The sequence below is a fragment of the Berghia stephanieae genome, chromosome 13 (genome assembly GCF_034508935.2).
Source record: "Berghia stephanieae isolate SIO BIC M18660-M18661 chromosome 13, UCSD_Bste_1.3, whole genome shotgun sequence".
In the NCBI taxonomy this organism is placed as follows: Eukaryota; Metazoa; Mollusca; class Gastropoda; order Nudibranchia; family Aeolidiidae; genus Berghia; species Berghia stephanieae.
In genome coordinates this window covers 31,280,554-31,293,641 of record NC_088372.1, presented here as the reverse complement: position 1 = coordinate 31,293,641, position 13,088 = coordinate 31,280,554, and the positions used below count along the sequence as shown (strand labels likewise).

The 13,088-nt window shown below is 33.9% G+C and overlaps 1 protein-coding gene across 6 annotated transcripts in view; it reads left to right on the top strand.

Moving 5' to 3' along the window:
• Positions 1 to 13,088, top strand: part of LOC144959345 (thioredoxin domain-containing protein 6-like) — a 43,631-nt gene that overhangs the window by 2,876 nt on the left and 27,667 nt on the right. For 2 of the 6 annotated variants that reach the window (XM_078891914.1, XM_078891911.1), the window contains exons 4-11: positions 1,028 to 1,099; positions 1,550 to 1,666; positions 2,630 to 2,711; positions 3,899 to 3,940; positions 8,636 to 8,712; positions 9,758 to 9,850; positions 10,638 to 10,792; positions 12,158 to 12,232. In XM_078891914.1, coding sequence (XP_078748040.1) covers positions 1,028 to 1,099; positions 1,550 to 1,666; positions 2,630 to 2,711; positions 3,899 to 3,940; positions 8,636 to 8,712; positions 9,758 to 9,850; positions 10,638 to 10,792; positions 12,158 to 12,232 — 713 coding nt within the window. Of the gene's footprint in view, positions 1 to 1,027; positions 1,100 to 1,549; positions 1,667 to 2,629; positions 2,712 to 3,291; positions 3,310 to 3,898; positions 3,941 to 8,635; positions 8,713 to 9,757; positions 9,851 to 10,637; positions 10,793 to 12,157; positions 12,233 to 13,088 lie in introns of all 6 variants that reach the window. The other 4 variants (XM_078891915.1, XM_078891912.1, XM_078891916.1 and 1 more) reach the window with 2 other exon arrangements.

Sequence of the window (13,088 nt, the reverse complement as noted above, 5' to 3'; positions counted from 1 at the left end):
AATCATGGGTATATCTTGAAAATGTAGGTTCCCCAAATTCCATATTAATGATTGAGGTCTACCTTCCTTTAACAGCAAAAATAATCTGAACCTAGAAGAATTCTAAAACACCTTATCCCAACAGAAAAGGCAGTGGCCACTGGGCATTGATGAGACTTGGTGGTATTTCACACTAGTTGTAATTATTCAGAAACTGCACAGCATTTGGTTGAGCATAGCACTATGATTCTACTGCCTGGCTAGTTCAAAAGAGTTCATGGTTGTGGAAAAGTTGCCGGAGAATTAGGCTGATTGTCGTAATTTTGTAGGGCAACCTTTAGAAGCTGCTGCTGTCAACTACTTGGTTTAACAAAATCTGCCAGCGGCTCAAGATAACTCTGATCTATGTGTGGTTGAGAGAAAAAACAGCCCTGGAAGCAAGGTAGACAAGCAGATCAATTCAAAACAATTCTGAGATGCCCCCCCCCCCCTCCCCCCTTCTAAAAAAAAGGTTTTAGTGGCATCCTTGGACTGGTATTTCTGTTACACCTAACATAGTGATATGACCAAACAACACTCACAAGTAGAAGTACTCCAATATTTACTGACTTGCTTAATATGTACAGAGAGATTTGCTCCTCTGTTGTTTATTCATTAGGAGTGGTGGTCAGCTCAACGGTCAGAACTAGGGTTTGCAGTAAAATGGCCCTTTTATATTCATCAATTTTTAATGAAGCCACTGACAGCCTCAAGAAACACCGATGGAAAATGATGTGTGTTGTCGAGTCGGGTAAACTACTACCTAAGATACATTTCAAAATGAATCGTTAGTAGACTTTGAATAAAGAGAGAAACATTGACTCTCAAACTGAAAAGACAGCAAATATTTAAACAGGGAATAAAGCTTACTATAACAATTGTAAAAGCCTGTTTTGTTTTTGCTTTTGTTTTGTTGTAGTTTTTTGTTGTTTTGTTTTGTGTTTTTTTCTTTTGTTTGGCTGTGTTTTTTTTTATAGATCAACATTAACATGGAACATTCTTATTTCAGGCCAAAGCAGACACCATAGATGCCTTAGAGAAATACAGAGGTCGTTGTGAGCCAACATTTTTATTCTATGCTGTAAGTAAACAGAAGCTTTCTATGACCTAAATTGTCTTATTGACTGCAATCCAGAGAGCACATAACCGATAGGAAGCACAAAGAGAGTCATCTTTGTCAGGATCGTATGGTGTAGGCCGGTGAAAAGGTTACGCAGATCTCATTATGATAATTTTGTTCAAGTTTAAATCCCTGTAATATTACAATACTAATTTCAATAAAAAGCTATGAAATGGAAAAAAAAAATAATATGAAATTGATTTATTTTCAAATGCAATTATTTTGATATCATAACCACTTTTTTTTTTTCTTTAATTTTTTTTTTTTTTATTTTGTATATATAGATTCTCATACTTTTAATGTTTTTGTTGTTTGTTTCGTTGCTTTTTTTCAGTTATTGAGAAACGTATCACAATTTTAATTTTTTTGATCCCTTGGATAATCTCTTTTTTTTTTTATTGCCTTGTTTAGGGTGGTGTTCTTGTAAGTTATATTCATGGCGCCAACGCTCCTAAGATCCAAAGAACAATCACAGAACAGCTGGCACAGGAGCACAAAGTCCTAGAGGGACAAGCAGAGAGGAAAGAGGTAATGCAACGTGTATTAATGGTACTTCCACCATAATTCGGGAATTCTAAATCAAGGGTTTGTATTAAAAGAGCATTAATTGTTTGACCTGATGATGATGATGATGATGATGATGATGATGATGATGATGATGATGATGATCTGGTGGTGGTAGTGATGATAATGATGATGATGATGGTGGTGATAATGACCATTATGATGGTGATTTATTCAGCACGTTATCCAATCCTCACAGACTCATTGCACGTTAAATGGACGATATATTAGGGATGTAAATCTTTCATAATTATCATGACTTCCTAATTTTCTCACATTTTCCAGTTTCCCCAAACTCTTTAAATATTTCTTTATATCTCAACGCCAGCAAATCCATCCATGAACAACCAAAGTATTAGTGGATTTTTTCTGAGATCTGTCACTCAAAATCCCCCCCCCCCCCCCCTTCTTCCTCCCCTTTCATATTGGAAAAAAAACGGGTCACAGGCACAAGGTCATTTATCAACCCATTGTTGGAGTGTCAAGTGAACGTTTACCTAAGTACCCACCAAGACTGTCGATGTAGACTTGAAATAAGCTCACAAAATTCAGAATTTTTTTTTTCAAGTTTGCATTTATATCCCTGTAATATATGGGCTATATTATTATAAGTTATGTATTGATAAGGACAAATCACAGTAATTTTATATTTTTAAAGATATGGTACACATACCCTAAAGTATCAAGAAAGTGTACACAGTGCCACACAAATACGCATGTATACACACACACGCACACATACACACACACACACACACACACACACACACACACACACACACACTAAGTTGGATATCACACATAAGACATCTTTCTTTAAAAAGAGTGTGTTTGGCTGAAATTTGTAAAAAGCTCTAAAAGTAAAAGGAGGAAGGAAAAACTCTATTATATCAGCAGGGCATTTAAGATGTATCTCTATAAATTCAGGTCAAGGATCCTGTGTTGACAAGAGCAGCTGAGAAAGAAATTGCAGCCAAGGAGGCTGAAGAGATAGAAAGAGAGCTAGAAGGTAAAGTTTGTTTCAATAACTGTGTCTGTCCTAATGATTATTACTATTTTAATATACACATAGTATATTGTGTAGTAGTGTCGATATGATCTAAAGAGGACCTTCTGGGACTTGTGTGGTAAGGCTATCTTTGGGTAATTCTATATATCAATGAAGAGAATAGAAAAGGAAACGGAGAGAGAGAGAGAGAGAGAGAGAAGAGAGAGAGAGAGAGAGAGAGAGAGAGAGAGAGAGAGAGAGAGAGAGAGAGAGAGAGAGAGAGTCAAATGTCTTAAATCAGATCAAGCAAGCAATCAAGCATAGGAGTGAAATTAGGCCAAAGTGCAGTAGAATAAAACGTCCAAAGCTCATGTCATGTTTAAAAGTCAACCAATTTCACCATATGAATTACATTTTTAATCATTGTGCAGTTTATCTTGAAAACAGAACCGGTTTGAGACCCTCTAATGCTGTTTTGATTTTTATTCGTTCTGCTTTTATTTTTTAGGGGTATATACATAAACACAAATATATACACAAATGTATTAAATACACACACATTATAGATTTAATGCTACCCTTGATAAATCTCCCATTGCAGCCCGCAAGTATGAAACGAGTATGTCAAAAAAAAAATGTTGCAGTTTTTGTTTTTGTTCATTTTTGCAATTCTTATTACGAAATTGAAATGTTACAGATTTTTAATTACATGATTTGAATTGAAATACATACTTTTCTTAGTTGAGATTTATGGTAGATAAAAAACTAAACTGAACATAGAGACAAATAGCCAATGAAACGAAAAAGAAAAATCATTTTGATAATCGTGGCAATGTTGTTTTGTTTTTTTTAAAAGAAAGAATAATGAATTTTTTTTAATCTGGAAAAAGCAAACAGATCCAGAAATCATACCAAAAAGAAAAAAACAGTCGGATCCTGCTAAGGATTTTATTTATTTATTTTTTTTATTTTTTTTTATTTTGTCAATCTTAATCAATAATTAAGCCCAAATAATTTTATATCAAGCATTTAGTGTATTTTAATAATGTAATGAAACATTTACTGAAGGAAAACAGAAATGTGTTTATCCAGTTTTATTGTGAGTTGAGATTTATTTTGATTTTTGATTCTCAGATTTTGTTTTTATTGCATTATTATGTTTAAAAACACAAAAACAATTAAGATAATTGATACTGGCCGCATTATAGGTGGTGATCGCTCTTCCTCTGCTGGTGGTGGCAGTGATGAAGGTATTTTCTATCAAATAGAATTTCTAAGTTTTACTGTGCACTAAAACGGTTATAACGAATACCATTAGAACAATATTATTGGCCTCGTAGCAAATGAAAAAGAACAGAAATGAAAATAATCACGGTAAGCCCAAACTTACTTTCTTAGTCACATTTTCGCTTAATCTCCTTACAGCGCAAAAGTGATGAAACAAGATAAATTTACTTGTCCACAAAATTTCATTATAACCGGATTAGTGCATGCATTATACTGTATGCATTTTACATATTTCTATCTCTATATTTTACTGCATGGGTGTACCTCCTTTCTTACAGTTTTCATCCTGTTATGCTTTGTTGTTGTCTTAATGATTTTGAACAAGATTTTTTTGCTTTTTTATTCTATATTTTGATGACCATATATTTTTTAAAGCTGTTGTTCTAACATTTTTTTGCTTGAAGCAGAAACAATTGATCATGCTAATTCGGGGATTTTTAGAAATAAAAACCCAAACAAACAAATCAAAAGTTAAAATGAGAACCAAGAATATATAATGCTTTAGTAGTCAAAATTCAAATGAAATTGCAGCAAACTTTTTGAGCGGGTGGGGAAAGGGGGGTGGGGGGGGGGGAGTCCCTTTATCAAATTACTGAAAACTCCTTTTTAAAGATTTTATTCCTTGAGAGGCTTCCCCCACCAACCAAACCTGCTCATTTCCGCCTTTGCTGCAATTCTTTTTCATTCCTTTCAGGTCTTTTTGACACTATTTGTTATATTTTTACGATGGTGGATTGTTGGTTCAGCAGCCATGCCTTTTCATAAAAATCTAGTCTGTTTATAAATGTCATCTTACTACAAGCAAGATAATGAGTGCCATATTTCCAATACCTCCGAGTCAGGGTCTAGGGTCTACAATCCCAAGGACTGTTAAAGTAATATTAATACATTATTTCTCTTACTCTTTGCATATTTTGATAAAGTGGAACCCGAAATGTAAATTTTGAGCAGTGCTTTATATGTTCTTTGTCATAATATTTTTTTTCTTGGGTTAATGGCACCGTCTAATTTGTGTATTCATTTTGTGACCATAATATTAGTTTTAAAATGCATCTTTACTGTCATAAGAGTAATTAAGACATTCTACGCTTCTTTCAAATGCTCATCATTTTTATTTTGATATTTATATTTGAGAGCCTCATGATTGAAACCTCTTGCGAAGGAAAAAAAATGAGGATTCATTGTTCTTAACAAATGAAAAAAAAAAAAAAAAAAAAAAAAACCATCTTATCTTAATGTCTTCTTAATTTTTTTTTCTGTTTTTCAAAACTTATTTTGTCAAAGCTCAATTCATTTGTAAACGTCTAAAAAATTTAAGCTCATATTATGCTACTTATAGAAGATTTTTTTAAAAAAGAGGAACACCAAAGTGTTTTTTTTAAATATAAAACTTTTAATAAAACTGGTTAATAAAACTTAACCATTTACTATGGATTGATAGTGACAAAATCAAGAAAATCTGACTGAGCCCTTGTGCACAAACATTATTTGCTCGAGCTTACAACCTGTAAGAACACATAAGGCTCAAAACAGGTAGTGGGGAAGAGGCCTTGCATGGGAAGTGGGGAATTATCTTTAACAAACTTTATAGAAGTGCATGTATGTTTTATCCTTCTCCTCAAATGATTTTTCAATAATCTTATTTGGAAAAACAAAAACAAAAACAACAAAACAAAACAAAAAAAATACCATTAAAAACATTGCATGAATATTTATTTTTAAAAAGTGATATAATTTGCACATCAAATTGAATCTTCTCCACACTTGAAATTTTTTTTTGTTATTCTTTCATTCCATCACAACAAATTTTGAAAGTTCTTTTTTTTTTCCAGTAGTTCTTTCTCTCTTCTTTCAGGAAGAATTTTGCTTTTGAATGTTATCATCTGTCTCTGTAATTATGGCTTCATAATTTTTATTGACAACTACTGTTGCATGTCACTTTCTTAACTATTGATTGATTTTAAGCAATCAGAAAATTAAAGGTTACAAAGCAACAACCCTCAAGCTTTTGGAATAGGAGACACACAACGTGTCAAAGCTATATTTGATTTCTTTCAAAGTGTTCATGCTTGCTATCAAATAATTATGAAATGTGTTACAAATAAGACGGAAGAAGAAAAAACATTATCCTCATTGATGAAAATTAATTTTCCATTCATTAAATTGTGATATTACAATCATTCAATTACAAAGACATTAAACTAGCACTTATTAATTTGTGATTAAATTTTAACTTATAAAATTTTACTTAAAATGATTATTTTTTTTGGACTTTATAAAAGCGTAATTCCTCTCTCGGATCATTTTGGCTTTAAACTAAAATTTCTTCCTCTAGTGCGGATATTTGGTCTTGTGGTATAACACACGCTTCTGGATTGGAACGTCCTGGGTTCGAGCCTCGCTTGACACATAGTTGAGTCCTTGGAAAAGGCTCTTTACTCACATTCTCTCACTGTAATCAGGTGAAAAATGAGTACCTGGCCATTGTTGTCTCTGTCAGCGAAAAAAATTAAATATCGCCGAACAGGTCTCATGTCTCTTTCTACATGTTACCTGTTGCTGTTGGTCAGGCACCCTTTGTAAAGCACTTTGAGCATGTTTAGTGGATATTGCGCTATATAAAAAGCTCAAAGCTCAAGTTCGTTTGTTCCGACATAATACCAGGTTCACACAATAGGGCACATTTTACTGTATACAATGCTAAGGTATAGTGGACTTCGAATGTGTTGTTTGATTGTTTTTGTGAGCCATGATATAGCTTGCTTTTCAAAAACAGGAATTAAAGCATAGGATTGTGCTGTTTTAATTGTCATATTTTTCATGTAATATTGTAATGCAATCAAGATTGTGCTTTAAATATCAGTGTCAGTTTAAAAAGCTTTAAAAAAAAAAATTTTTATGATCTTATTGAAGTTTTTAATTTGCTTTATTAGTTAATCATCCCTAATCATAATTCGTGTTTCTACTCCTTCGGGGCTAATTTTGTTACCCTGTGACAATATATAGTAAAATTAAAGAAATAGTTCTTTATGTTATTGTATATTGTCATGGGCTAACAACATCACCCCGACTTACGAATAGGGATAGTTCTTTATTTGACTATATATTGTCATGGGGTAACAAAATTACCCCCGACATACGGATAGAGTTAAAATGGCTTGCAACATTTACACCGTTGGTTGTAAAATCATTTTATTTTGTGATTGAATAGATATGATTCATTTCCAGATAGTAATTATTTTATCATGCTTGTAACACTTAATGCGCAATAACTGTGAAGATAAATATAAATCCTTCCTCCTTAACTATGTTTCTCGATTGGATTCTATTTTGCTTTCTCTCTCTCTCTCTCTCTCTCTCTCTCTCTCTCTCTCTCTCTCTCTCTCTCTCTTTCTCTCTCTCTTTCTCTCTCTCTCTCTTTCTCTCTCTTTCTCTCTCTCTCTCTCTCTCTCTCTCTCTCTCTCTCTCTCTCTCTCTTCATCTCTCTTTATCTCTCTCTATATCTACCTATATATCTATCTAGCTATCTATCTAGCTATCTATCTATCTATCTGTCTATCTATCTATCTATCTATCTATCTATCTATCTATCTATCTATCTATCTGTCTAGCTTTATATCTATCTATCTATCTATCTATCTATCTATCTATCTATCTATTTATGTCTATCTATCTATCTATCTATCTATTTATATCTATCTATCTATCTGTCTATCTTTATATCTATCTTTCTATCTATCTATATATCTATCTATCTGTCTAGCTTTATAGCTTTATAGCTATATACCTATCTATCTCTATCTATCTATCTGTTTATCTATCTGTCTATCTGTTGCCCTGTCTCTATCTTAGTCTCTTTTCTTCCAGAAACGCCAAGGCGATACTTCTAATATTGCTTCACTTAAATTATTTACATCCGCAACTTACTTGTAGATATTATATGGAAAATTTTCTTCTTTGACTTGCCATAGTATAGTTACATCTCTATAGAGTAATTGAATCCAGCTCCAGAGAAAAAAAAATTGATGAGGCTGTTGAATGTCTGAAAGAATTCATAATCTTAAAGACTTTACACTCTGGCACTTGATGAACGGGAGGGGAAAAATGCTTAAGAGACTATCCCATTAGTAAAATGATAATCTATCAATGATTATTGACAATAACATTGGTTTTAACAGATTCCTTTATCTCCATTATATTTTCCTCATAAATGAAATGGTTGCAATTCAAATATAAGAATAGACTTTTCAGATCTGAAACTATTCCGTATTGGATCTTGGGTAATCTTGACTATTTCTTTAAATGTATCTCTGTTATAAATTTTAACTAGTTTTTAAATTGTTGAAATGATCTTAAATTGTGACAGGCATCACAAAAATTAATTAAACAAAACAAACAGACTTAAAGTTATAGTGGTTGAAATTTATTTTTTTCCAAGTGAATGAAATACATTGACTTAAACATTTTTTAAAAATCTTATTTTTTAGATAGACTTTTGTAATTTATTCATAATCGCCAATGGCATAAAGGTAAATCTCCGAACTAACTTTTATTTATCACTCTACCCACCCACCCCTCCCCCTTTTCTCCCCCCCCCCCCCCCCCTCCTTACTCCCAATCATCCATACTACCTTGACAACATTTCCAATACATATTAGAGCCCAAAGGAATCACAGTCGCCATCATCAAACCAGATGTGGTGGCTGCAGGAAAAGTTGATGAAATTATTCAAGAGGTGAGGAATAAATCTTGCATATGTTTAGAATTACCTTCCTTACCTTACCGGAGTTCCATTTCCCTACAGAGGTTGAATGTCATGGAATGCCATTCTTAATGCGCAAGGGCCATTACCGAGCAGTCGATTATCTTTTTGCCAGTTGTTGCCTCCACCTTTCCTATCCAGGACTTCCTTGGTTTGCCTGTGCCTTTCTGCCAGCTACTTTTCCTTCTAGCACTGATTTTTGGATGGTGTTGTGTCTCCGGAATTGTCCATAATAAGTCAGTTTTCTCATTTTAACTTCTGCCAACAGTTTTCTGGAACTTTGGCCTGCATCAATAAGAACCAGTATGTTTGATTTCTTTCTGGTCCATGGTACTCTCAGAATTCTATGTTTAGAATAAAAGAGTGTCAAATTTCAATTCTGCTGTAATAGCGGGAAAGATTCACGATTGGAGTAAAATCAAGTAAATAATGCATAATTATGTTGCTCATTTCTATGATTCTAACATGCTCCATCCATGCCCATCATTGAATCCCCTGACCACCAGCCCATACGGAACTGAATTTTTATTCACGAGTCAACCGTTTTGTTCTAATAGTTTAATATCAATCAATGCGTAGTATAATAGATAGATATTTGCTCATACTGGAGTAATGTGTGTGAAATGCATTATCCTCCGGCACATGGCTGGGGAAAGAGTTTTATGATCATTGTCATCTCTACAGTCACTGAGAAATACTTAACATCATTTTACTTTTATTATTATTATTATTATTATTATTATTATTATTATTATTATTATTATTATTATTATTATTATTATTATTATTATTATTATTATTATTATTATTATTATTATTATTATTATGATAATATTCATCATTATTATTATCTTGCCAATGTCTAGAATCTGGGGAAAAATCCCCTTCTCATTCAATTTAAAAAAAAAGAAGCAAACAAACAAATACCCCACAAATAGTTTAATTACAATATCATGGTTGGAAATGTCCCCATCAGCAATGGAATTTTCATTCTTTCTTTATCTCTTTGTATTTCCAGATTGAAGAGAGAGACATTGAGATTTTGGCGAACGAGGAAAGGGAACTCACAGAAGAAGAAGCAGTTGAACTTTACAAGGACTTGGAAGATGAGGTAACAACATACGATATTATAGCTGCATTGAAAGAACAGTAATTAGTGTCAAACATCCTCAATTTAAAAGCATTGGAGAGTAAAGGTGCCAAAAAGACCACGCTTTCTTCTTTCCAACCCCCCCCCCCCCCATCTCTCTCTCTCTCTCTCTCTCTCTCTCTCTCTCTCTCTCTCTCTCTCTCTCTCTCTCTCTCTCTCTCTCCACTAACAATATTGGAAAATTCAAGAATCTCCTGTGTTACATTACCATTTCACAACCTCTATGTATTAGTTTTGAGTCTTGCTGGGCCATGTGTTATCATCAACCCCTCAACCGCCCTTCTTCAGATTTTTTTTTTGGTTTTTTTTTTTTTTTTTGCTTTCTTTGTTTTTTACTCCTTGTTACCATACCATTGTTGTTAGAAAATCAATGCCATGGTCTCTCCGCAATATTGTCTGTTTGTGATTCATTATAGGCGTCAAGTCTCATCTTACATGTTTTGTGTTGTTTTTGGCAAGGGACCCCTTGTAAATCACTTTGAGCGCATTGAGTGGATATTGCTCTTTATGAATGCTTAAATTTGTTTTGTTTTCTGGGGTCTTTTTTGGGTTGTTTTTTTTGGGGGGGAGGCGGGGGAATAATACATTTTTTGCTTTTTATCAATTATTATGCGACTTCAAGTGATTGTTTTTTTGTTTTTTTTTTTGTTTTTTGTTCAGAAATATTTCAAACCTTATTGCTTGCGACCCGTGTTAGTATTGCCAAGAGCTCTGGTGAGAAATAATTAACATTTTTTTTTTTGTTCAGAAATATTTCAACGACCTCATCAAGTTTGTAACCAGCGGTCCATGCCGTGTGTTAGTATTGACCAAGGGTATCAGTGGTGAGTCAGTAGTCAAAGACTGGAGGGACATCATAGGCCCTACAAATGTTGAAACCGCCAAAGAAGAGGCCCCCACTAGGTAAGTTTTGTGTCTTGTCTTTTTCTCACTCTCACCACTTGTTCCGATTTTAGTGCAGCAGTTTTTTCCTGCGCTGTTGCATAACCATAAAATTATATAGAAATACAAAGTGAATAATGACAAAAGAGGTTTTGAATGCTTCTATGAAAATAGGCACACATGATTTACCTTTTTGACACACGACTTTCTTCAAACCTCCCCAATAAAGTCAAAATAAAAATGTGATATATGTTACGTGTTGTCACCATAATATAATTTGGTTACAACAATAAGGTTTATGTAAATGTCCGATCATAGATAGTATTGCAAATATAATAAACAAACAAGGATGTATTCAGGTTAAGATGAGCACTTTAATAAAACAGTTTATACATGATATCAATACGAGAGTAGGAACACAACTGACTATAGGCAAATATTACTAGATATAATATAGGTTGGACAGGACGTTAAGGAGAGAGCGGGGTATAATACATTCTATTAGCAGGTGTGACTGAGATGGGTACTAGGGAGAACGGTCTTGATTAATGACTTATATAGAGAAGTTGGATAGGTACTACAAGGGTAGTGCTACAAGTGTATACGCACGTAACAATATATATTCAGATATGTTTATTCAAATGAAAATAAAGATGAGAACGGTTTATCAACATCATAAGGATGAGACCCCTCCTCCTAAAGTTGTATCATGCCAACAAGGCAAGCATAGAGTAAATCACCAAATAGATGTTGTAACTATGCCATCATATTTTTACTGACAAAAGTGTTTCAGATTAAATGGCAGAACATTGAGCAAACTGGTGACAACGATTTCAACGTTTTGGTTCTGACATTGCGTCTCTTCGTAAGGCAATTATTACAGATAACCTCACTCAATTCAAGTGCGAATGAGTGACAGCAGAATATTGAAATTGAAATGTTTTGTACAAAAAGGATGCCTTAGAGAAAGAAAAAATCAACCATGTGCATTTTTAATTGAAATATTTATATTTTTGTGATCAATTTACTTCTTTGTAGTGGTATGCTTTGTAGATACTTGCTTTTAACCTGATACTGATAGGCCTTTGGTTTGAGATCTAATTTGGGCAATGAAAAGTTGACTCCTCGGAAAAGGTTCCTTACTCACATTCTTTCATTGTACTCCGATATAGAACGAGTACCTGGCCAATGACATTGTTGTCTTTGAAAAAAAAAAAAAAAAAAAAAAATTGATAAGGCCTTACAGGCGTTATGTCTCGTCCTACATATTAACTGTTGCTGTTGGCTTTTGACCCCTTGCAAAGTGTTTTGAACACATTCATTGGATATTGCACTATATAAACACTCAATTCATTTTTTTCTTTTTCTTTTTTCTTTAATTTTCAGCTTACGTGCCAAATACGGAGATCAAGGTTACGTTAATGCCCTTCATGGATCATCAACATCAGAATCAGCTGCCAGGTGATGATTCAAATCATTGACTTACTGCCTCAAAATGGTATTATGTAGGAGTGAACTCGACACATTGAATTGAATATCTACCATTTTGAAAAATGAAACTTTCTGTTTTAAAACAACGGGGCAGCGTGGCTCAGCGGTACGGTCTTTGCTTTGTACCCGAAAGGTACCGAGTTCGATCACCTGCCACTGCACTGTGTGGCCTTGACCAAGTCACCTTGCTCTAGCTCAATTTCCAGCTGACGCCTGGGTTATTCCAGTCTTTCCTTGGACTAGACACTAGAGACAAATTTCTGCAATGGGATGAATAAAGGGAATTTGAAAAAAAAATAATTTGCAAGGGAACAAAATTTTGTATTTTTGACCAATTTAATTTTAAATTTACTGTTTGACACAGGCTTCACTCCTATATTATGATACCAGATTAAGATGGTAATCCCGTTATTGCATTATTCTTATGAAGTGATTTTGAAGCGAGATAGTGCAGTGGATATGGAATGCACATGAACCTAGTCAGATGTCCTGGATTAATCTCCGCTAGAATCTTGGTTGGTTTTGTTTTATGTTTTATTGGGGGTTTTTGGGTTTTTTTCTTGGGAGGGGGGATTTCGTTCTTTTTTTCTCTTTAACATGATTCTTAGTTCCTGATGCTCACTTTGCTGCACCACACTACATCTGATGCCAAGGCTATCTAGGTCTTTTCTCGAGACAGAGCCTAAAGAAAAATTTCTTGCAGAGGATGGATAAAGAGAATACTTTTTATTTATATTATTGAGAGTAATCGTGGGGGGGGGGGGGGGGGGGGATCCTGATAGCTCAGTTGGTAGCACTTGCTCCGCGTGTAAAAGAAATGAGATTG